Source organism: Phascolarctos cinereus, unplaced genomic scaffold (genome assembly GCF_003287225.1).
Source record: "Phascolarctos cinereus isolate Bilbo 61053 unplaced genomic scaffold, phaCin_HiC Scaffold_9;HRSCAF=440, whole genome shotgun sequence".
Lineage (NCBI taxonomy): Eukaryota > Metazoa > Chordata > Mammalia > Diprotodontia > Phascolarctidae > Phascolarctos > Phascolarctos cinereus.
In genome coordinates, this window is record NW_027556402.1 from 174,744,877 (window position 1) to 174,771,387 (window position 26,511).

General features: G+C 37.7%; 1 protein-coding gene across 1 annotated transcript in view; it reads right to left on the minus strand.

Moving 5' to 3' along the window:
• The window catches only part of LOC110212514 (cytosolic beta-glucosidase-like), a 119,493-nt gene that overhangs the window by 74,441 nt on the left and 18,541 nt on the right, over nt 1-26,511 (minus strand). The window contains 4 exon segments of the mRNA XM_020992503.2: nt 13,841-13,964; nt 15,217-15,628; nt 15,630-16,020; nt 22,407-22,634. Of these exon segments, the coding sequence (XP_020848162.1) occupies nt 13,841-13,964; nt 15,217-15,628; nt 15,630-16,020; nt 22,407-22,634 (1,155 nt within the window).

Sequence of the window (26,511 nt, forward strand, 5' to 3'; positions counted from 1 at the left end):
GAGAATTTAGTAAAGTGGAAATAATACTGAGATTATAAATCAAGAGACTTGGGTTCTAGTCTCAGGCACTAGGTAAATGTGTTGTGTGATCTTGGGCAATGTGTTCAGAGACTCTGGGCTTCTGTTCCCTCATCTGTATAATAGTGAGGAAGGGTTGCCCTTGCTGACCTTGAAAATTCTAGCTCTCTCTCAAGCTCCAAGACTCTACATATGTAAATGATATCCAAGAACAAGGATTGGCAAAAATAGAGGTTAAAAAGGTTATTACAACACAATCTTCCATTATTTGGCCACTACACACATTTTTCAAGATAATGGTAGGGTTGTTCTTTGTTTAATAATGTATCAAGGGGCAGACAGCCAGAGATTGACAGTGTGAATGTTTTTAAGTCTTAAACTTATTGTATTAACATAAATTCATTTGTTCTGCTCTGTGATCTCATGCTGTACTTATGGAAATGTGAGGTTTTTGTTGCAGAAGCAACTTCTATGAAACATGGTAATTGACCATTTGAATGTACCAAAGTTCAAAATCATGGTTCCCAGAAGATTTAAAATAGTCACTTAAGCCAAACCTGGTATTATCAAGTGTGAAACATATTTGGCAGTAGTAAAATAACAGCTGATTTGCAATAGCTAGGATTACTGCAGTTTTTAGTTATTTAACATATCTATATATTGATGGACTTCTTTCCTGGCTAGGCCCAGAATGTTGGAGGGGAAAGCAGCAAATTGGCAAAGGTGAGTAGGAGATGACAGCCTTTATTAGGATGTTATATCCAGTTCAGTTTTGTGCAAACAGACCTTTTTGGCTGCCTCTCTCTAATCAATCAATTTTGCTGAAAATATCCCCGAATATAGCAAAAACCAAGGCTTCTACAATACAGTTAAACATTAAAGAAGAAAAAAAAATTTGCTGTATGTATATATTTCAATTAAGCTACATTTTCAGGCACCATATGCAATTTTTAAAATTGCACTGTACAAAGAACGGCAAATTATATATAAAGATGGGTATGATTCTCTAATTTGAATTTGGCCTGAGCAAAAGAAGGTTAAGAGGTGACTCAATAATTGTCACAACTATAATGGATTCTGGAGGAAGGCTGGAGACCTTCATTTCCTAAAAAAATCTTTAAGAAAAAAATAGACACCCATCTGATGGAAATAGCTTAGTTATTTGTCTGCCTACAGACAGAAAGTTTGACCAAATGACCCCTTGGTCAACTCCGATTGTGTGATCAAGATAATGACATGGAAGGCACCTGACACAGACACTGGAAACGTAGGACATAGATGATGAAAGCCTAAAGTCCATAGGTGCAGGTACCAGGTAGACATACTAACCAAGTCATCAAGATGAGAGTGCACTCGGTATGTTAGTAAGTGCCACGTATTGCAAAACAATTGTTGACAGACTATCATGCAAGAGAGAGCTTCCTGCCTCGAACCGCTCCGATAAAAGCTACACATTCTTATGAAAATGCATGAAGAAGCTGGGATATCTTCAAGGATGGGAACTCTGGGCGCAGAAACTCCTTCCACCCACACAAGTTTGCAACTCGCGCATGACTTTGTTTTTCTATCTGAAAGAGTTTCCTATGGCACAGAGAGTTGAAATGACTTTCTCAGATTCACAGATGGAATTTGATCTTCAGTCTTCCAAACTCCAAGTACAACAATCTACCCATGGAGGCGTGCTGCTTTTAAATATGTGTTCTTAGGGTATTTAAATCCTCACATATGGCTAGATTGACAGATACTTCCTTTTTCTCAGGATTGGTAATGATTTTATTCAGAGCCGTCCATGTGTCAAATGGCCTGAATTTTTAAAAAAATAAATTTATATTGATATCTTTGATTTTCCCAATATATCCCTCCATCCCCGCAAGAGCCATCTCTTATAACAATGAATTAAAAAAATGAAAAACAGTTCATCGTAACCAAGACATAAAAAAGAAAAAGATCTAGCATTATATGCTATGTTCCATACATATACTCCACCACCTCTGAAAAGAGGTGAGAAAGGGGAAGAACTGGTGGTGATGAATTAGATGGGGGAGGAGAGCTGGTAGTTCTGTAACCTACTTCCATTGAGAATGGATTTAAAAAAGAACAATACATATATATCTAGAAGGGTATAAAAGTCTTCTAAATTCAGAAAGAAATAAAAGACTGAGGGGATAGGGAGGAGGGAAAAGATAAGGGAGTGATTTTTAGAGGGAAGGGTAAATAGGATGAAGGAGTAATAGAAGGGTGATTAACAAGAATAGGAAGCTAAGGGAGAGATCCTGGTGGGGGGTGGGGGGTAGGTTAAGTAACAGGAGGGCAAGGTAGTGGAAAGAAGTAAAGTAGAGGAGTCAGGAGGGATAGGAAATAAAAAGATACACACAAACATAAAATAAAAATCAGGAGTAGAGTTTATTAGGGAAAAAAAGCAGGGGTAGTAATCATGACCTCAGACAAAATTAAAGCTAAAATAGATTTAATCAAAAGAGAAAAAAATAGGAAAACTACCTTATATGTCAGCCATGTTAATCAATATTGTTTTACACTATTTATTTATTTATTTGTTGGTTTTTGGTGAGGCAATTGGGGTTAAGTGACTTGCCCAAGGTCACACAGCTAGTAAGTATCAAGTGTCTGAGGCTGGATTTGAACTCAGGTCCTCCTGACTCCAAGGCCAGAGCTGTATCCACTGTGCCACCTAGCTGCCCCTGTTTTATGCTATTTAAAATAACTAGACAGTACAAAGCTGAAATATTGCTGTGGCATAGGAAATAATGAGTTGGTGGACTTAGAAAAATATGGAAAGACTCAGATTTATGAAGGAAGAGGTTATCCATCCTCAGAAAAGCAGAGGACAAATAAGTACAGTATGGTCTTACATAGATGCATATGAATGTATATGTCTATATATGAGCATGATTATAGATATCTAAGTATATGTGTGTGTGAGTATATTATGTATGTGTATATGTATATATATATATATATCTTTGTGTGTCTATGTGCATATATATGTATGTTTGTATGTATATATATATATGTGTATGTGTATATATGTAGGTGTTTGTGTATATGCATGTGCATGCCCTTAATTGTAGCCTTCCTGGGGCACTAGAGCGGGGGGGAAGGGAGGAAGAGGGAAAAGAAGAACAAAGTACAGAGCACAGAACAAAAGAAAATTCACAAGGAAGCAAAGAAAAAACGGACAGCTCTGAACATAATGCATAGTATTTATTACATAGGCTTTCTTGAAATGGAAATTTATTGTTCTATATTTTGAATCCTCTCTTACATTCTGCTGTGTATATGCAAAATTTTTTTCTTTTTTTGTATTTAAGTTTATAATGTTTCTTTTTCTTTTATTGTATATGTAAGTTTTAGTATTTAAATTTAAAATCAAGATTTTTAAAAGTTTTTTCTGCATTTAATTATATAAACATGATTTTTGTTACTTTTGTGGTTGATATAATCAATTATGCTAATAATTTTCCTTATATTAATCCATCCTTGCATTTCTGATATGAATCCAAATTGGTCACAATGCATAATCTTTGTGATCTACTGTTGTAGTCTCTTAGCTAATATTTTATTTTGGATTTTTGCATCTATATTCATGAATAAAATTGATCTATTAAAAAAAGAAGTGGAAGAGGTATCTAATCATACTTCTTTAAGGCCAAACTTGGTCATTATAATCTTATAGTATTCAGTTTAGTGTTTTGTTGTTTTTGTCCTATTCACTCACTTCATTGTAAGCAACATATATATGGTTTCCCTGGTTCTTCTTATTTCACTTTCCATCAGTTCAAATGTTTTCCAATGCTTCTCTGTATTTTTATATTCTTCATTTTTCATAACTAAGTTGTATTCCATCATATTTTATGCCAGGTTTTTAGCCACTTCCCAATCAGCAAACATCTACTTTGTTTTCATTTTTTTGCTACTATAGGGGAATGCTTCTTTAAACATTTTACCATATAGGGATGGCAGATGCTTTCTTTTAAATATTGGCCTCCTCTGATTTATTTTAGGCATTTAAAATATTATTCTGACTTCATTAAATTGCCAAAGGAATCTATGACACACACACACACACAAAAGATGAAGGAGCCCAGTTCCAGGATCTCCACCCTCTGCTCTCTCCACATTCTTCCAAAGTTATTTTTGTTTTTACTTTGTAGACATTTGGCATGTATTTATCTGGTTTTGTTCACCCAATAGAACAGAAGCTCTTTGAAGGGAGGAGCTTTCATTTTTTTTTTTTTTGCTTTTGTAGTCTCCAGGGCCTAGCCCAATTTTACACTACAATGTAGGTGCTTAATAAATGTTTATTGAATTGAGTTAAAATCCATAAATATCAACTCCACACCTCCTTGTGATTAAACTTTAGTAAGGAACTAAATAAACTTAGGTCCTAAGATGGTATCATTGGCCCTGCCTCTGTTACAGGATGCTTTGCTGGTATTTCATTTTTAAAAGTGATGAAACTATTCCTTCTCTGCTCAGACCACTTCCAGTTTTTGTAACAAACCTGAAAAATCACTTTTTATTTTAACGGAGACTGATTTTAGCTTTCTTCCCAGACCTGTATCTCCATCGTGTATATATAAGGAGTGGGTACTGGGGAAGTGATACCTGAAAACAGGATGAGACAAAAAAAGAGGCCTGTGAGGAATATGCCCCACACATACAAAATGTTCAACAGAGCAACCAAGTTACAAACTTCCTGGAGAAAGGTGCAGCACAGACTTTTGACAAGAGTCTAATTTTGAAACGCCACAGACTGTGAACCCTTCAATCTGATATAGCTTGAACAAAAGGTGAATGATAAAGTCACGTTTAAGGAAAAGTTAAAATTACTACTCAGTTTAACAGAATTAAGGAACACACTTTATGGAAAAGGTATTTGATGGTCATATTTAAATGCCTTAAAACTTGATAGATTAGGCGGTGCTCCATCTGATGGTGTTTTGAAATGTGATTTTACTACTCACGATGGTAACTGGCCAAGAGTTGTTCAGCTGGGGATTTTACACTAATACTTGGAGATGATTTGATGCATTAAATTTCCTGTCAGAGATTTTATATGATCTATACTGACTTTGTTTAACTTGTGTCTGAGGTGACCCTTTTGACCCAACGAACTCCAAGTGACAACTTGCTTCATAGATGAAGAGTGCTATTCATTTTCAATGTGTTCCAGCAAAGGAGGAAACACTTAACTATTTCTTGACCTTAGAAGCTATTTGGAAATGGAATCAATATCTGTGACAACAGTTCTTTTTTAAGAGCATAGAATAATTCTTTACTCAGGTAGGTAAATTGTTCACATTTCTGGTGACAGATAAGGCAAGGAACCCCCCCAAAAAAAAACAAAACCTTATCATAGGATCATCAGTTTAGAACAGGAAGAGTCTTTCAATGAGGCCATCTAATCCAGTTCCCTCATTTTACAGATGAAGAAACTGAGACTTATAAAAGTTAAGTGCCTTACTCAGGGTTACACAGTTAGTATCAAAGCAGGAATTTGAAGCCAGGTCATCCTCGGTCCTAAGTCCTAAGTACAACATTCTCTCCACGGTGCCGCTGTGCCATGATGCCTCTGGACAGATCTATGCTAGTTATATAAATGTGTCATAATGTATACACATAGGTGGAGATTGTACTCATAGATGGTTTTAGAAAACAATTTAGCCAAGTCATATTAATTAATCCCCCATTAATTAGTTAATTAATTCTCCCATCAATTAATTCTGATGCCTCAAAGGTTATTTCATAGCCTGGGAAATGGTGAACAATTTTATTTTATTTCTTTTTTTTTTGGTGAGGCAATCAGGGTTAAGTGACTTGCCCAAGATCACACAGCTAGTAAGCGTCAAGTGTCCGAGGCCAGATTTGAACTCCAGTCCTCCTGACTCCCAGGCCGGAGCTTTATTCACTGTGCCATCTAGGTGCCCCACTGGTGAATAATTTTAACAAAATATATTAATAAATCTTGTCCTTGACATCTGTGGTCAATGAATAGCTGCATCCAGAGATTAAAAAAAAATAAAGGACTTTAAGACTTCTTTCAGTTCTTACTTGGTCTTCCCTCTGAAATCAGGTTCAATACCAAGAGTGGTACCATAGTATTATGTTCTAGAGCTTTAATTATTTGCCCACAGAAAAGGAAAATTGGTATTTTCAGAGTCTCATGATTCCTGGCCCGGGAATATCATTGTACTCAGACACTGTCCTACAAACTACTTACCATGTTGGGAATAAGTGGAAGTGTTCAAGGCCACCAAGACTGTGCCATTGCTCTAACTGCACTTCCTTCCTTCATGATGCTTTAGTATTCACCCTCCCAGCCCTCCTCCCATCTTAAAATACATCTTCTTTCTTCCTCATTCCTGGCAATGCCTCTCTCTAAACTCCCAAAGCCCCTGACAAGTGGGTACCCATAGAACAGAGAACTGGCTTCAGACTCTCCATGGAAGCCAGGAGGCCTTCTTGCTTACAGAGGCAGGGAACAGCTAAAGACAATGGGAATAATCTGTTCTCTGTTTGCATAGGGGTTTGCATGCCCACTTTTACAGGAATTGAAGCGCAATGGAAAAAAGGATTTGTACTCCTGGCTTTATCATTAACAAGGCGAGTTGTGATTCAGGGATAGTCAACCAGTCCCTCTTCCATGGGTTCTTAATCTGGGACCAGAGAACTTGTTTCTGTTTTTGTTTTTAATAGTTTGATAACTATTTTACTATAATTGACTTCCTTTGTAATCCTATATATTTTATTTTAGGTATTTAAAAATATTATTCTGAGAAGGGGTCTGTAGTCTTCACCAGACTGCCTATATTTTCTTATCTATAAAATAAGAAGGTTGAAATAAATTGCCTCAAATGTCTCCTGCAGCCTTAACATTCTTATATTTTAAGATAAAATGTAATAGATTTAGAGCTAGAAAGGACCTAATCCAAACCCTTCATTTTTGAAATTGAAAAACTGAAACAGAAAGCTGAAGAGACTCATCCAAAGTCACTCAGGTACTGTGTGTAGTATGTAGAAGAAAGATTGGGGATTTCAAGACAGGTCCTCTGACCCCAAATCCAGTACTTAAGTTTCCGAGTCCTTGTCAGGAATCTTCCGCTTACTATCTTTGTGACCTTGGGCAAGTCATTTGACTCTTTTGAGCCTCAGTTTCTAAACAGAGGATTTCTGTGAGAACTAAGACACTATTTTCTACAGGTTTTCCTCCTACCTTTCTGACCTCTCCTCAGCTTCTTTGAAGTGATCAACATCCATGTCCAGCCCCTTGTGCATAGGTACACTCGGGCTCTGTGCTGGGACCCTTTCACCCAACATAAAAGTGGAGAGAAGGCAGCTGAGAGAAAGGGACAGCAATTCATCCATCAGCTATGTCACATTCACAAGGGAACTTGGTGGGGCTAATGCCATGTAGAAACTGTCCTCAGTTCAAGCCTACTTTCTGTAGAGATCCTCGTGATAGAGAAAAGAGCGGCCCACAGCTATTGGAGGGAATGATTTATGCTTTTGTTCTTGCCATATCTTCTCAATAAATACTACTTTGTAAAAGCCAATTGGTGGAAACTGGTTAAATGATACTGGAGCACTAATTACTAGAAATGTATAGAAAGTAGCTAGGAGGTACAGTAGATAGATTGCTGGGCCTAGAGTCAAGAAGAGTCCTCTTCCTGAATTCAAATCTGGTCTCAAATACTTACTAGCTGTGTGATCCTGGGCAAATCACTCAATCCTATTTGCCTCAGTTTCCTCATCTGTAAAATGAGCTGGAGAAAGAAATGGCAAACCATTCCAGTATCTTTGCCAAGAACACCCCCAGTGGGAGTCCCAAACAGTCAGACATAACTGACACAACTGAACAACAACAGTGACAGAATATAAGGGAGAACACAATGGAATGGGGGCTTGCACAGATGGCATTAAAGATACTGCCCTTTAGGAATACTCCTAGAACCTTTATGGGGAACAGTAGTTAAACTCTTCTCTGAGGACTCTGCATCGGTGTGAGTAGTAGTTGGAATAAGGATTCTCAGAACTTGCAAGAGCTACATAATCATAACATTGATGGCTCTAGAAAGTAGCCATATTTCCACGCTTAGTTACCTATTAAAGTTCAATTTTTGAAATGTAGCTTTCTGAATACAAACAGTGGTAATAACTACAAGACATATGAAAATTCCAAAATATGACTTGGCTAAATTATTTTCTAAAACAATCTGTTAGTATGATCTCTATTTATGTGTAAACAAGGTTATACATTGATATACCTAGCATGGATCTGTCCAGAGACATCATGACATAATGGTTAGATATCAGGCTTTGATGTCAGGAAGACCTGGACAGGCCTCTCACATATACTGTGTGATCTTAATCAAGTCAATGCCCCCTGGAAATGCTTCAAATCTCCTAAGTTTCAGATGAGTGTCTATAGAGGACATCTACACTGATAAAGACCATACAGGTCTCAGTCACCTCTGACTCCAAATGGATCGTTATCTCATCCTCATAACTTCCTGCCTGAATCTCCTCTGACCCACCTCTCCAATCATCTTTACTCACTCAGCAACAGTTAAGTTTGTATTTAAAGTCTTTGTTCTCTCTCCCTTGCTGTCATCAACTTTGCTACTCATGGAATTGAGATGGAATCATAGGATTATATATTTAGAGATGGAAGAAGCTTCAGAAACCGTTTATTCCAACCCCCTCATTTTATAGAAAAAGAAACAAATACTCAAAAGAGTCTAAATGGTTAGCTGACATGTTTGACACACAGGTGGCAAACACCAAAGACAGGATTTGAACCCAAGTCTTTTAACTCCAAAACCAGTGACCTTTTCCACTGTTCCACACTGCCTCCTAGAGAAAGGGACTGTGCAGTGCAAACTCATTAACCAGCCCCATGAAAGCTCAGACCATGAGCAGATTTACTCCTTAATGGTTCTCAGGGAATGTCTGTGTGTGGGGGTAAGGGTGGAGTGATGGAGTCGAAGAGACAGACGTAAAATGACAAATACATACAAGACAGACCCATTTCAAAATCTCTTTAAAAAAAATACATGGTTGAGGCCATGGAGGGCATCAGTAAATGAGATTTTGCTTTCTGTTCTGGATTTGCAACCAATTTTTAATTGCTACAGTTTTTTGAATGTTTAATGTGTCAACCTCTGAGACCTTTCTTTAGATTGGAGGTTTGCTCTTGTTGTTGTTTTGTTTTGTTTTTAATGTTCATTTAGAGATTGCAGTTGCTTAATACAATTTGCCCAGTTAAATGTACTAGGTTGTCTGTGACCCGAAGTCAGAATACGTAGGTAACTACCAGAAAATGCAGTTTGGGGGAAATGGACATATTTTGCCTTTCCCTTCTTGCATCGGAAATTGAGGGGGACTGGATGGAAGCAGGAGGAGTCCTGCCAAAAGAAGCATCATTTTTTTTTTTCTCAGCATCTTGTCATGGTAAAGAATCCAGCCTCTAAAGATTTACAACCTTCTTGTTACAAGGTATCAGCTTCAACACTCAGTGAAGTCTTCAATAACTGCAATGACATCTTGCTGTGGGGTTTTGTCATTAAGAGTCCAAAGCTGGTCATTAACAAACCTTCCCTGCAATCATAGACTGCTGTGCTAGCTCAGGCATGGCACTGGACTGGGAAGCTGGGTTGGCACACAAAGTTGCTAAAATCATTCTTTTCTTTAGTGTGGAAGATATTTTGTGGGGAAGGAAAGCAATTTTTAGAGCTATTTATTTTACATTTCTTATAGATGTGATTCACCTGCTGACATTTCTTGGGATGGACTGATGATGATGAAGATGATGATGATGATGAAGTAATGATAAGACCTAGACTTGTGATTTTCATTGGTATAGGATATCCCATGTAGGGAAACTCTATTTATCAATGCAGGTCAGTACTTTCCATGCACTTTGAGAGTTGCCTAGATTTTATTTTATTTTATTTTATTTTATTTTATTTTATTTATATTTTTAGGCAATTGGGGTTAAGTGACTTGCCTAGGGTCACACAGTTAGTATGCCTAGATTTTAAACGACTTGACCAGAGTCACGCAGCTAGGATGTGAAAGAGGCAAAACTTAAACCCAGGTTTTCCTGGCTTCAAGGACAGCTATCTATCTGCTACACAAGGCTGCCTCAATAATAATAATAACTGGTCACTGCATAGTGTTCCAAGGTTTGCAAAGTACCTTGCATACATTATCTCCTTTGGCCCTTACAACCATGAGTATTACAAGTATCACTCTTCCCAAGGCTCACATAGGTTAAGTGATTTGCCCAGAGTCACATGGCTAATAAGAGTTCAAGGCAAAATTTGAGTATATTTCTTAGTGACTCCAAGTCTATCATTCTACCTACTCTACCAGATGGCCACTACACACTTACAATTCAATTCAGTGGACATGTACTGCACAATATTATGTGTAAGACACTACACTAGATGCTAGGTGATAAACAGATAAATAAGACAACAGCCCTGCCAGGTCAGTCCTATTGTTATCCCTATTTTTCAACCCAGAAAGGTGATCTAGTATAATGATTACATTACAACAAAGGGCATCCTGTCACCAAGAATTCATCAAGAATTCAAAACGTCTATATCTGACTTCTGCTTTGTGTCTAAGGATGCCATGGAGGGAACCTTCCACTAGAGTTAGGGGTCCTTCTAATGGTAAACACTTCTTATTAATCAGATGCCCCCATTCCAATTCATGCCCAAATAACTGTTGAAACTGATGACCTCATTTTACCTAACCATGCTGTCTTCCTCTAGTCACTTTCAGATCTACGTATTTCCACCAAGTTCTAACTTTAAATCTCCTTTATGCTACAATATCGTTCCATATTATCCTAATATATTTAGGAATGCCCTCCATTCTTAATATATTTATCCAAATTCCTGAGTCAATTTACACAAAGACTGAATTAAATCATTGGAGGGGGCAGAGGAGAGAAGCATAGGGAAGGGAAATTATAAATTATTTCTCTGATGTGCTTCTCTACCCTCTTCTCCCACCAACCCACATAATCCCTTTGATACAGCAAGGAGGTAGTTCGTCCTAATAGCTAGGACATCCATACTCATTCTCTAAATGCACATATCCAAGTGAATGTGGTTATGTCTCTCTGGAAGAGCCACCTGGTTTCCCTCAATCTATTCAGTCTCCCTTTGGGCCTAGATCATCTTCCAAGAAATTTCAACCCCAGGGAAAAGGCTATTTTCTAGTGACAAAAATAAAATAAAACCTGGCCCAGTTTCAGCAACCCCTTCACTTTATAATAGTGCACAGATCCATATAAAGCCCCTCGAGAAAATCAAAGGTCGGTGTAGTGTTTAGAAAGAAGAGTATTATGATAATTATTTTTAAGGAACTTAAAGATTTAGCAATGCCAGCTATTGTCAAAAACAGGCCAAATATTCACATGACAAAGCTATCCTAGGCATCCACTTGCCAGATTATTGCTTCTACTGCCAACATTTTGACTTTTTATCCAGCCTGGCAACCCTTTCAACAATAATAATGGAGCGGGGCATTGCTGCTCCCTTCTCTGCAGAACTCTGACTGTAAATAGCCATAGGGCCAACATTATGACATCCATGGTGAGCTTCCTCCTTTATTGAGGCCTGTGCTATATCAAAGGTGTTTTTCCCCTACATGAGGGTAAAAGCAAAATGCTGAGATCCACACATACTTAGGAAAACATCATGCCCACTCTAACTCGGGGAAAACAATTTGGAAAAATGACAAGGTTGCATTTGTAAAGAAGGTGCAGATGCCAAAGACAATAACTTGAAGGTGATCTGTCCTCAAACTTGCAAATTTTTTATGTCTAGACATTCATAGACTATTCAAATACACTTATGTAACACAGAGAACATAACCTGGTCTCAAACTGATTTCTTTTCCTTTTTAAAAAAAAAGAAAATGGATTTTTTATTCCATTTCTGCCTCTTTTCCCCAAAAGAAATAGAGACATCAGCTTACTTTTTTACTGCTCTGTTAAGTGCGGTGGAATTTTCTCTAATGAGAGAGACAAGACCTCCAGGAGAACGTCATTGATTCAACTCTAGTGTCATTATGAGCCCATCTTTATATGTGATGATGGAGGGAATGATTTGTTCACAGAAATCACAGAACCATCATCCATCTGACTCCCTGGGTTTTGGCTAAACTCTCACCTACAGCGCTCCTGCTAATGTCTTATTTGGCTGGTTATTATTTTTAATCGTTCACCTGGTGCTTTTTACTTATGGAATTCGTGCCAATCATTATCATCAGCTATGCCTTAAGGGAGCTTTGTGAAGGAAACAAGTCTGTGCAGCTCTGTTTTACAGACGAGAAATTCAGGACCAGGATATGTGCAACTTAGCCAAGGTCATAGAGCAAGGGGGTTCCTCACATCCAGGCTATTGCTTACCTGTGTCAGAGATTAGGCCAAGATTAGGAGAGAGCTATGAATAAAGACTTTATACACCATAAGACAAAACTCCTCCACTGACATCCACCTCTGATGCCTCAGTACGAATGACCCCTGACATAGAAATTCCTTCCAACAGCATAGGAAATGGACAGTTTATGAATTAAAAAATAAATCCTATGGAGTAGTCTGGGATACATAGAGTGACTTGTTTAGGGTCACACATTAAGTGTCAGAGGCAGGATTCGAACCTAATTCTTCCTGACTCTTAATTTAGGACTTACTATAATCCACTTCCTTTTCAAGAAACTAATTGTTTTTTTAAATAGTACCCGTTCCCTGCTTCCTGCACCTCTACAGACTTTCCTAGTCCCCACATCACCTATAACATCACTCACTTTTAATGCTAACCTTCAGAGTTACTATTTCATACTAAAATATGACCAGTTCGTGCTTCATCAAACCCCTTTATTTGCACTGAAAACTTGAAAGGCTTTATATTACTGATTAAGTAACTTTATATAGTAATAAAATATTTGTTCCTGATTAACACTAAAAGCGGCACAAGATCAGAGGCAAAGAGATCCAATTTGCCCAGTCTTATCAGTGGTAGCTAGTTAATAAGTATTTATTAAGCACCTACTATGTACCAGGCACTATGCTATGTGCTAAACAATAAATGTTCTTGACAAGTCATTTCCTTCCCTCTCCAAACTGCAGCTGCTGATAATCTATAATCTATTGAGCCCTCACAAAAACCCACAGGATAGCTAGGAAGGGATAAACTACAAGGAGCAATGGAAAAACTCCCACATAAGAACACTTTTACCTCTGGTTCCCAATGAAGAGAATTCAGGGGAATTTAATCATCAGGAGACATTAATATTTTAAAACACAATGCCTAGTTCTGACAACGCAAGAACTGTTTCTTCCTGAGTTAACCAGTCATTCCTTTAAAAAAAATATTCATTGTCATTCTGAAGCATACTGCTCTAATATTTAATTAAAAGACCTTTTCATTGTCTATCTGTCAGGCTATGTCTTGGCATGTGGGTTATTAAAATATGCAAACAAATATGTGAGTTGGTAAATTATAATCTTGGGGGAATAAAGAACCATGCTCTTCTCACCTTTGGGATCGGTTTTACAAAGTTAAGTTCAACAGGTGTCCATTTTCTATTTGATTCTATTCTAGGAGATTGAAGATAGACTCACCTTCCTTCTTCCTAAATACTTCTTTCTAATCACATTGATTTATACTGATTTACATGAATTTCAGCTTCAAAAATCATTGGTCTTTGCTGAATGCAAATAGGCACATAGGAAAATTATATTAAGTTTGCACAATTGATCTTTCATCATTTCAAATGGTACCTTTGTACAGTTCCTGTATCGTCTGTCTGAAATACTCCCAGCGTTGAGTGTCATCAAGTGGAGCAGGGTCACCCTGGGGAAACCCATTTTCGGTGATGTAAATTACAGGGTTATTATACGTATCCTAGAACAAGAGAGCAGAAGTTTTATTCTGAACAGATGTAAAAAAAGCTCATAAAATCAGGTGCATTACCCTCTATCTTCTCTTATCTACAACCCCCAAACTAGTTTCCATCAAATTGCACTGACCCTATTAACTTAATTTTCCACGAGCTGACCTTTTATGACTAACAATGGAAAAGCAAAATTGTGCAAATATCCATGAAGACAGTGAAATGACTCTTACTTTAATGAGAAGACTGAAATATCTTCCCTGCATCAGCATCTGCTTATTGTAACTACTCCTTAACCCCTTGGTGCTGCCAGCAGCTGCATCCCCTATAACCCCACAGGAGGGGTCCTGATGACTGACAAGTTGAAATGTTCATTTCAGCTGTGTTATGTGCCATCCAGTATAAATGAAAGTGTCTGATTCTTGCAATACTTATAATCACTTTCAGAGCTCACAGTCATAGCATCCTTGAAGTCATTTCTAACAACTCTTTGGATTATGAAAACTTCTATTTGGCCCATAAAATTTGCACTGGTTGACTCCACACTTATCTATCAATCTAGAAACATTTCCCAATCACTTGCTGTATGTTAGGCACTAAGGATGCCGAAAGTGAACCAGTGCCTGTCCTCAAGGAGCTTATATAATCTACTACCCTCAATATTTTCTTGTGATCCTCTAAGAAATAGGTTGTAAATATGTGTACCTGTTTGAAGCAAATACTTTGATTTATCTCCCATACCCTTCAACCACCAAATAGGCATCCATACAACCCTCCTTACGCAGGAAGAAAAGGCCATGAACAAGAACTTTCTGCCAGACCCACAAAGTGGTTTTCTATGTTTATGTTATATCAAGCTACACTTAATAATAAAAACAACTTTACTGCCAAGTGAGAAATTGAACCAATAGAATTTATGCTCCTTGAGGGAAGGGATCTGTTTTTGCTTTGGCCTAGTGCCTTTCCCACAGTAGGTGCTTAATGACTTCTTGTTGGATTGAATTGGAAAGGATTGGATTAGGTATCACTCTTCTTCTCACTACCTTACAGTCATTCCTAACTGACTCTCACATGAGAGCTAAACTTTTGCTCTTTGGTTTCAAGATCCCGGTCCCAACTGACCTCCTTTTACATGGCTTTTAGCTTTCTTTGTTCAACTATAGTCAGAAAACCTACTTGTTCTTTATCTGATTTTCTCTCAAGCCAAGTGTGTGTGTGAGTATGCATATACACGCAAATGAATACAAATGTGTACATATTTACCTTAATGTATTTCAAGAGTTTCCGAATACCCCATGGCACCACGTAGATCCAAGAACCAGGTTGTGAAACCTGCCAGGATGGATCGGGAAATATCTCAGCATCTATATCCCTGAGAAGAATCAGTTCTCCCTCTGAATTCTCTTGGTGCTTTGCTAATTGGGTTGTGTAATATTGTACAGCAAAAAAATCAGCAGAGCCTTTGATCATCCTCTTTTCTTCTTCTGTGAACTCAGGGAGTCTTGACGATGGATAACCTTGCTTTTTACTCATGGCAGCTACCTGGGACTTCAGGACAGTGGGATAATCACCATCGATAAATATAGGTTTTGCAAATAAATCCAGGGCCAAGGCCATGACCCTTTTTGCAGCTTCCTGGTCAGCTACGGATGTAGGATTGGCTGGTGCTATCCAAGGAGAACAATGCCAAGGATACCTGACCATTTTGCTTTTTCCTGAACAAAGAATCATAACTGTGCCAGGCTTTGGCATGAGCTTTGATCATATTATGAGCTGTCTGATAAGCTCCGATTCCAGGGTTAGAGATACCTGGAGCATATACACCGTTTTCATAACCTAACAGAGCAAGGGTATTGGGCTCATTTATAGTGATCCATAGTTTGACTCGATCCCCAAAAGTGCCAAAACAAAACTGGGCATATGCATCAAAAACTTCAACAATTGCCCCAGTTTTCCAGCCCCCTTGATCTTCTAAACGTTGGGGCAAATCAAAGTGATACAGAATTACCACAGGCATAACACCATTTGCTAACAGGTCATCTATCATCTTGTTGTAATAATCGATTCCTAAAAAAAAAAAAGATATAGAAAAAATGGTTATTGTTTTTGAAAGACTAGAAATGAATAGGAAAAAATCATTTAAAACATGTCTGAGTTAAATTCTAAGACAATTGCAATTCAAAACAAAGTATTCTCTGTGGAATAAAATAAATGTAGTTCTATACCTGATATGGGCATTGTTATCCTGAGTATTTTCATAGCTTCCTAACATTTGTGAAAACCTAGACATAAGCTACAGCCTGAAGATTTCTTAGTGTAAACTTAGGGTGGATGTATAATGAGCCAAAGAGAAAGTGATATTTTGGGGATTTTGTTGTTATTATTATTATTATTGAGTCATTTTCAGTTGCATCCAAGTCTTTGTTACCCTATTTGAGGTTTCCTTGGCAAAGAAAATTGTCAAGCTCATTTTACAGATGAGGAAACTAAGGCAAACAGTGTTAAGTGACTTGTCCAGGGTCACAAAGCTAGTAAGTGTCTTAGGCTGTACTTGAACTCAGGTCCTTCTGACTGTAGGGCTAGCACTCTATCTACTATACCACATAACGGCTCCTTTATTATGGGTGTAGCCATCAGTATAAGACCTGATTCACATAAGCCCAAAGTATGAGGCACTGGATTGTAAGTTACATTTATCTGAACATATGGTATGGTTTGTCTCCCACTCACCAATGAAATATAAGCTTTTTGAGGGCAAGGACTTTCATTTTTTGTCTTTGTACCCCTACTGTCTAGTACAGTGCCTTGCACACAGTAAATACCTAACAAACGTTTGTTGAATTAAGTTGAAGTAATCTAAACAAGCCATTTTTACCTACTCCTTGTGATCACCTGAAGACAAGAAGGACAGAAAGGCAACATAGTATAGGCAAAAAAAAAAAAGCATTGGATTTGGAAGTGGAAGATGGGAGGTAAGTTCCCACTCAGTTACTTTATCATCTGTGTGAATTTATCTCCACTTTGCAAATCACTTAATGTATCTGGATCTGAATCTCCCTCTCTATCAAATGAAGATAAATGAGATGATCCCCAGGACCCATTCCAACTCTAAATCCTGGATACATAAAAGGGTGAAGGTGTTCCCTATACCTGGAACACCCTCCTACCTGTTCTTCACTACTATTTCCCTACCCATCTTTTACTGTCCAGCTCATGATATGTCCTCTAAAGTACCCTGGCCAATAATGATTTTCCCCTCAGAGTTTACACAGGACTTTACTTACTCCTCTCTAATATACTTATTATATGTTAAATTATATCATAGTTATCTGTGTGTATCTCATATTCATCTACTACTAGGCTTTAAGCTACAAGAGAGCAGGAACAGCCGTTTTTACTTTGAATACCTCCCACCACCTCCACCATAACCAAGTCTCCATTGAAAACAAGACTGAATGTACATAACAATATGCATATTGTTAACCTGCCCCGTTGACTGCAAATTCTAGCATGGTCCTTATCCTTTGATGAATTGCAAGTAAATAAAATATTCAATGGAAGTCAAATTCTTATTTCTGAGTTGTTGCAAGCAACAAGATATCTGGTAGTCAATAATTTACCTCACAATGTTGAGCATTTTACTTCTGGAGAGTAAAGCTTACTCATACTGGATCAGGAGAGGAACTGTGGTATGTCCCTTCACGACAGGAGGGCATTGGGGCTTATGAATTATTCTGCAACTTTTGAAATTCAGTACTGTAGAAATTCTTTCATATGACTGCAGGCTGAGAAAGAAGGGTTTTGAATTTCTTTTCAAGGCTGCTATAGGTAATATTGATAAATATGTAGATGACTCTTGGGCCTTCTATTTCTCTGATACCAAAACAAATTGCCAAAGGGCTCTATGCTTATATCTTGGGGCTAGTACAATTTGGTTACAAATACGTTCTTGAATAAATGCATTTTGTAAAACAAACATCTTTTTGTTCACATGTCTAGAATAGGAAGAAAAAAACATCAATGGAGGAAATGGTCCTGGACCCCACTTCAGACAATTCAATATTCAATCATTCAGGGCAGAGAATGGCCTATTATTCTTTTCTTAAAGATGTCCCAAGATAGAGATTCTCTAATCTCTTTCTGTAGCCCATTGGTGAACAAAGTCTCTCTGGCTTTAAGTCAAGTCCATATCTTCTTTTATCCTCTTTGAGCATGAAAAGTAACCAAACTGCAATTTTCTCGAGGGAGTTGGAAAGAAGCAGAGGGAAGGGTAAGGAAATAGGAAGTGTAGGTGTCACCTTAGATATCATGGAGACAAGAAGACCTAGGTTCAAGCCTTTATTTGATATGTGCTATGGATAAATCAATTAATCTCTCAGGGGTCCAGACAATTATCTAAAATAAAAGTTATAAAAGAATTGCTGATCTGCATCTGTGAAGGGAATTTCAACACTGGGACTTCCCTACACTGAAAAAAAAATCATAGATCTGGACTCCCAACCCACTTCCCCCAAAACCTTATACTCATTGTACTTTGTACATTGTACTTTGACAATCATTAACCATCATTAGGTTTTTAGAGGCAGCTGGTGGTGCAGTGGATAGAGCACTAGGCTTGGAGTCAGAAAGGACTAAGTTCAAATCTAGCCTGAGACAGTAGCCACGTGACGCTATACAAGTCACTTAACATCCATTTGCCTTGGCTTCTTCAACTAAAAAAGGAAACTGTAAAAAGCATTTAGCATAGTGCCTGGCACATAGAAGGTGTTATATGAGCTTATTCCCTTTCCTTTTATTCTCTAGTCTTTGTTCAAAGGATCCATATCCTGTTACTTTAATCATCTTTGTCACTAAAAGCCTGTGTAACAAATGCCGCTTGGCTACTTCTCACTGCTGTTTGTAGCTGGGATTCCCACGTTGATTGGGGGGCTAGACTAAATGATCTCTAAGGTAGTTTCCACCTCCAAGGTTCTATGAATCTAAGATTTTGATTCTATGAATTCCTTTATTTTTTATTTTAATATGTGATTCTGTTTTTCTAAGGAATTATTAGAAATTTTAATCGATTGGACTTAAAAAGATATTTTTAATAGGATCCATGTTAAAATGCACCATAAACTTCAGGACACACAGAAACATATGAGGTCAGTAAGGGAAAAAAAAAAGTCCAGCTTCTTCTTAAGCCCTGAAAACTTGACATTTGCAAGAGAAAAGCATGCTGAACAATTCCATTTCATGAAATCTCCTTCAAGTCCCGAAAGACAGAATTTTACAGGTTTCCAAACCAGTAGTCAATCATTATGGGAGATCCTTAGAAAGGCTAGTGCTTCTGGGCTTTGTGATTCTTCCCATGTTCTTTGAGAAAATGTTTATTTAAAAAGATGATGGCCTTTTCTGAGCTGTACCATTCCAATTCCTTCAACAGATCACTGCCCAGGAGAAATGAGCTACTACTTATTGAAAACTAGGTCTGGGGGCAGCTTGGTGGCACAGTGGATAGAGTACCGGCCCTGAAGTCAGAAGGACCTGGGTTCAAATCCAACCTCAGACCAAACACTTGACACTTACTAGCTGTGTGACCCTGGGCAAGTCACTCAATCCCAATTGCCTAAAAAAAAAAAAAAGAAAGAAAACTAGGTCTGAACCTAAGCCACAATGGTCTTACTCAGTACAAAGTGTTTAATATTTATCAGGTAGCTTTTAAAAAACTGGGGTCAAACCCCCAAAAGCTAAGTCCTTAAGGCATACTGTTGTCATTTAAAATGGCCCAGTTAAAATATGATTCTCTCTCTCTCTCTCTCTCTCTCTCTCTCTCTCTCTCTCTCTCTCTCTCTCTCTCTCTCTCTCTCTCTCTCTCCTGTATTTCTTAGGGCTATCTGCCTAGTTCTCTCTATAACTCACTTCTTGCTTGTGTCATAGTCATTGGTATGCATGTTTTTCCTTAAACAGTAAACAGTAAGCCTCTTGAGGACAGAGACTGTATTTTATTTCATGTTTGTATCCCCAGCAACCTCCACATAATGGATGGTAATTGAAACCATGTTAAATTAATTTTTTTGTTGAACTGTTACCAGTAAAATATTACCTGGCTTCAATTGCTCCAACTTCACCATCAGCAATCCACATTTCACCCAATTTCACCCATTCACTCATTCAACAACAATTTAATACCCACTAACTCCATGCGGATAGAGTGCTGAACCTGGAGTCAGGAAGACTCATCTTCCTGAGTTCAAATCTAGCCTCAGAGACTTACTAGCTGTGTGATTCTGGGTAAGTCATTTAACTCTGTTTGCCTCAGTTTCCTCACCTATAAAATGAGTCAAGGGAGAAGGACATGGCCAACCACTCCAGTATCTTTACCAAGAAAACTCCACATGGGGTCATGAAGAGCCAGACATGACCAAAAAGACTGACCAACACACTGCATGAAAAGCCCTAATGGTAGGTGCAAAAGGTGACACAAAAATAGTTGGGACATCATCCATGCCGTCAGGGAGCTTTTTAATATTAGCAGAGGAAACAGGACTCATATCAGTAGGCCATGTGCCTCCTTTCTTCTTGTCCTTTTTGTATACCTTATCTATTAATCAAGTAGCACTTACAGTATGTGCACATGCACACATACATATATATATATATATATATATATACACACATTCATATATTTATACACATATATAGATATATAGATACATATACATAAAATATATATCTACTGAGATTGAATCCTCCTTTGGACACTAGTTAGCAATATGATCTTGGATAAGTCACTTAATCCTCTTTCTCCCTCAGTTTCTTCATTTATAAAATCAGAATGATGATATTACCTACCTCACAGGGTTGTTGTAAGGATCAAATAACTTTACATGTATGAAGCACTATATAAATACTTGCTATTATATATATGCACATAAATAATTATTAATTCTACTGGACACTATTCAATTGGAAGTTCTTAAAGATAGGCATACCATCTGCTACTTCAGCTAGCCTATGACTGAATTAATTGATTTTAAAATTCAACGAACATGTATTAAGAGCTGTATGCAGGTCACGTGCTAGGGCATAACCTAGTAAGATAAAAAGAGTTTAGCTAAGTCCCTGCCCTCATGGATTCTACTGCCTAAAGTGGGGCAGAGGTGGAGTGGGGGAGAGCAGAATGGAACATGGCATGTTAAATCTATTCAACGATGAATAAAAGGTGTTGTGTAAGAACCAAGAAAATGGCAGTTCCCAACTTGGAGAACTCAGAAGGCCACATAGTACAATAAAAGAATGCTGCTTCTAGAGTCAGATGACCTGGTTCAATCCTGCTTCTGACATTTAATAGCTATATGATCCTGGACCAGTCATCTTATCTCCTGGGTTTCAATTTCCCCAACAGTGAAATGGGGATGGAGGTGGAGAGGTGGATAGATGATCTCTAAGATCCTTCTACCTCTAGATTTAAGATCTTTTAATAAACCAGAAAAGATTTTTCTGAAAAATTTTTCACTCAATTTGAGTTTTAGAAAATGGGTAGGAATTTGAGATGGGGGGGTAGAGGCAGGCAAAGGAATTGGGCCTGATGGACAAATAAGCAGTTGTTGTTGTTGTTTTAACTTCTTAAGGTGGTCTTCTGTAACAATGGGACAAAGCCTGAAAGTATTATTTGGTTAAGAATTTGCCTAACTTCAGCTCAATGGTTAAGGTCTTTAGGAAAGCAGATAGAAACCTTGCTAATCTCTTTATCCTTTTGGATTCCAGGATACCCTTTCTACCAGTTAGCTCAGGACTTGGGAGTACTTAAGAGTATTTCAATTTCAGAATACCAGGGCTGTAATCACTTTGCATAAAAATGAACCTCTAACTTCAAAATCTCTCAATTATGCCAACAGGCATCATTACCATAGCATGGAAATGCTGAGGTGTGAGGTAAGATAATTTACTCCACAAGAAGTTATTTAAAGGAAAGATTCTACAGATGGACAGTGTGAAATGCTAAGTAAGAGCAGTAGATGGGCCACATAAATAACCCAGTACTCCTAACAGATAAACCACTTATTGCTATAAATCAAGCAATTACTACCCAACTTTAATTCCCACTTAAATTTATAACAGCTTAAGTTATGCATGCCTTTTTGTAGCTCCACACAATTCTAAGCAACTCAAAACTATTTCAGATGTCATCCCTTTGAAATGCACCAAAGGCTAATAACCAAATAGCACCTTAAGTAAACAAAATCCTTATTCCAACCTCTAAGAAGGAAATATTCAAAGAGCCTAGAATATTAACTAGGCAACTAACGCAAACCCATTAAAAAAAATCTCCCATAATCAGCTCCCCCCTCCCACCCAAAACTTGCAGTTTCAGAGCTGCACTGCAGAAGAGCACACTGGATTAATTATGCCAGACTGCAGCAATAACCTTGAATTAAAGCTGCAACCTTCTATTTTTAAGAAACAATTGCCTTTCTGGTTGATGAAACCTGTCGTCCCATCAGGTAACAGACGTGACCAGGAAAGAGAAAAGCGATAATGAGTCAATCCAAGCTGTTTGATACATTTCAGATCTTCCTCCCACAGAGTATAGCTGCCACAAGCTACATCAGCAGTCTGGTTCCTGAAAACTCGATCTCCTCCCTGATGGGTGAATGTGTCCCAGACATTAGGGCCTTTTCCATCTGCATCCCAGCCTCCTGATTAAAAAAGGAAACAGAATTTGGTTACACTTATGACATCAAAAAGCATGTACTGAATGTAAATATTTATCATCAAAGTCCACAGAAGGTTTCTATGGGATATTAGTACCATGTATTGTACTTATACATGAGTGTGTCGTGTATAATATGGGGAGGGGGTGGAGGGAAGAGAGAGGGAAGAATAATACTGAAAAGAAAAGTTTCCATTGACTTGGAGTCAGAAGAGGCCAGCATTCAATTGTGAGCTATGTGGCCATAGACAAGCCATTCACTCTAACTGTTTCCTCAACTAGAAAGTACAGATCATATCTGTAGCACCTAACTAGAAAGTGAAGATCAATTAAGATACTGTAGACAAAGTACTCTGAAAACCTTAAAGTGTTCTCTAATGTTGGTTGTCATCATACATTCACACCCTCATTATACCTGTTGCTCGTATTTGCAAATGATTCTGATAGTGAATAACAAATTGTTGAATGACGCTTTGCTCACCATGCTTTCAATGGTGCATCATTTGACCATATAAGATACAGAGGTTCCACCAGAGCGTGGTGGAAAAGGCACTGGAGTCAGAGTCAGTGATACTGAGTTCTAATCTTGGCTCACTTAATAACTATTAGCTGTTATTCTTCCTCTATGGACCTCCACTTTCTCATTTATAAAATGAGGTGATTGGGCTAGCTCACATTTATGTAGTGCTTTACATTTTACATTATTATCATTTGTGTTACTTTGGGCAAAGAGCTCAACCTCTATGAGCCTCAGTTTCCCTATCTATAAAATATAGGCATTAGACTCAATGGACTCTGATGTCCCTTCCAGCTCTAAAGCTATGATTCTATTATTTCTACAATAACTTTATAAGAGGTATTATGATCCTGATTGTACAGATGAAGAAACTAAAGGTCACACAGCTAGTGTCTGAGTCAGTACTAAGTCTGCGAGTCTATCTTTTGTGCCATACTGCTTGTCAAGATCAGAAATGAGCTCTGAAATCTCTTTCAATTCTAAACATGACCTACGATTCCCAACTTGAAAATATGTCTGACATAAAGTCTCCCTGGAGGTAGCCTCAGCTCTTCACCAAAGCTGCTAGAAATGATCCTCTTCTCCCTAGAAGTGCAAAGGGAGGACCCTCATCTTCTCCCCGTGACTAATGAACCTCCTAGATTCCCACTTCTCCATGTACTATATCCTAATATAGGGAGCAGGGATATTTGTTCCTTAAGTCCTGATTGACTTGTCTGTCTCCTACCCAAAGATGAATTCTACTTGCTGCATCCCCAGTGGCTAGTCCCTCAGCCTCTGCTTGAAGACCATCTTGGGGAAGTTACCCCGCCTTAAGGGAACACAGTTTATTGGGAAGATTTCCTTATGTTGAGCTTAAATCTGCCTCACTATAACTTCTATTCATTGGTGCTAGTCCTGCCCTATAGGGACAATAAAAATAAAGACAGTCCCTCCTCCATAGAATATCTCTTCAAATAACTGAGTACAACTATCGTACTTCCCCATCACGTTTTCTTTTCTTTTTTTCCCTCCAGTTGCTTGTATTTACATGGTTTTATGCTCTCTCATCATTCTGGAGACCCTCCTCTGATGGTGATCTGGTTTTTCCACTTTTTATATTGTATTTTCTGTGCTAGATAGTGATATTAGATATTGTTCCTCTCTACACAGGCCAGTAAAGACCCAGTCTGGTCCCAGTAGACCTGACTCATAGTAGTGAACCTAGAGCTGATTTTCTATTTTCTCTGGAATTTAGCAGAATTCTAGACCCTTTCTGGGCTAGATAATTACTAGTCTAATAATTCATTGAAAATATCATCTCACTGTAGGACTTTCTGGCACACACACAAAAAAAGAGTTGTGATATTCCCATCTCTTTTTACCAATAACCTTTAGCTGCTCATTTCCTCTGGCCTCAGTTCTCAAACCTATGAAATAAGGGTGACTCTACAAGTCTACCTCAGAGATATAATTATTATTAATTAATAATATTATCATCAATATTATTATAATGGATTTTGAAAACTATGACCCAGAGGCTCCACACACCTCCATCCCCATCTCTAGAAAGAGATATGCACAAACCAGAGGCAGATTTACTTGCTTTTCTTTAAAAAAAATATCTGATAAGATTATCAAAGTAATAAATATTTAGAGAATTTACTGAGAAAATGTAAACCACTACATAATAACCGCTTTGCTAGTAGTTTCACAAAATTCCTTGTGATCACAAAAATCCTCAAGATATCCCATACTTGAAAATTCCTTTCTAATTACTTGACACCGCAGGAATTTTCCAGTCTGCTGAATGGAGTAGAACAATCCATATACTTGACAAGCATTAACTCAATTACTAACTCTTCTTAAAATAATTTCTACCATTAATCATGGATTCTTGAGTATACTTCAAATGTGCATCAGTACTTGTAAAGATCCATGATTTTTCATCACTTCAGATATTAGAATGGTGCCTAATACATAGTAAGCTCTTAATAAATGCTTATTTATTGACTGGCTCACTCCACAAACAAAAATTATAACCATGCCACACCTCACTAGCTAGTTTCATGAGTTGCTATGGCAAAAAACAAACAAACAAACAAACAAATAAATAAATAAATAAAATAAAATAAAATAAATAAATAAATGAATGAATGAATGAATAAATAAGTAAATGAATAAATAAATGAGTGAATAAATGAATAAATAAATAAACAAACAAAAAACTTTATTCCTAATCTACTAGTGAATCTTTTCAGCTATTTAATTTTAAGAGATAAAGAGTCTTTTACCACACCACACAAAACATCTTCCCTGCTTGGCTGGTCCTGCCAGAATATGCAGTTCATTCATTGGCATTACCTTCAAGAACTCAAAGCCTTTTATAACCTAGCTGTTCCCTGTCTTTTTAGTCATCTTACATCTTATCACCACATCCCTTCCACCACCACCACCACCGTGTCCTCTTCAATCCAGAGACAGTGGTCTCCATGCTGCTCCAAGAACAAGACATTCCATCTCTCAGCTTTGGGCATTTTCTCTGGCTGTCCCTCATCACCTCTACCTCCTGGTTTCTCTGGCTTCCCTCAAGTCCCAACTAACATCTCACCCTCTATGAGAAAGTTTACTGAATCCTTCAAGTATAGAGTCTTCCTCCTGTTAATTTTTTCCAATTTATCCTTGATATACATTTGCTTGTTGTCTCACCCAATAGTTTGTGAACAACTCGAGGTCGAGGACTGTCATTTGCCTTTCTTTGTATCCCTTGTGCTTAGCAAAGTTCCTGGCACATAGTAGGTACTTAATAAATGTTCATTGACTGACTGACTCATCTCAATGCCATAGTGAGCAAGTTAGGTTAGGACTTTAATGGAAGATGCAACAAAATAGCAACACAACTTTTTTCCCCAAATATTCTCTTGAACTGGTTTCAAAAAGTGAGCAGAACATGCCAAATCTATCTATCAAATAAATGTCAATATTTTATTAGAAGTACTCACATTTTGATACACAATTCCTAAATACAGGAGAATCCTTGTAGGATGCTAGTGTAGAAGAGTAAGACACATTAGAATCACAGAATTCCAGAGCTAGAAGGGACCTCAGAAGTTATCTAGTACATATACCTGAACAGGAATGCCTTCTGTAATATGCCTAAAAAGTGAGCATATAGCCTGTAGGTTCCCAAAGTGGGCAATAGGGGAGGGGTGCTGAAATAATCCAAGGGGACAATAGTAGCCTCAGGTACAATTGGGAGGGAGGGGTGTTAAATAAAAATAAGGGTGATGGAAGCATAAGGAAAGAACAGAAGAAAATTTTGAAAAACCATTCATACATGTTTCATCTGTTGTATAACAGAAAGTAG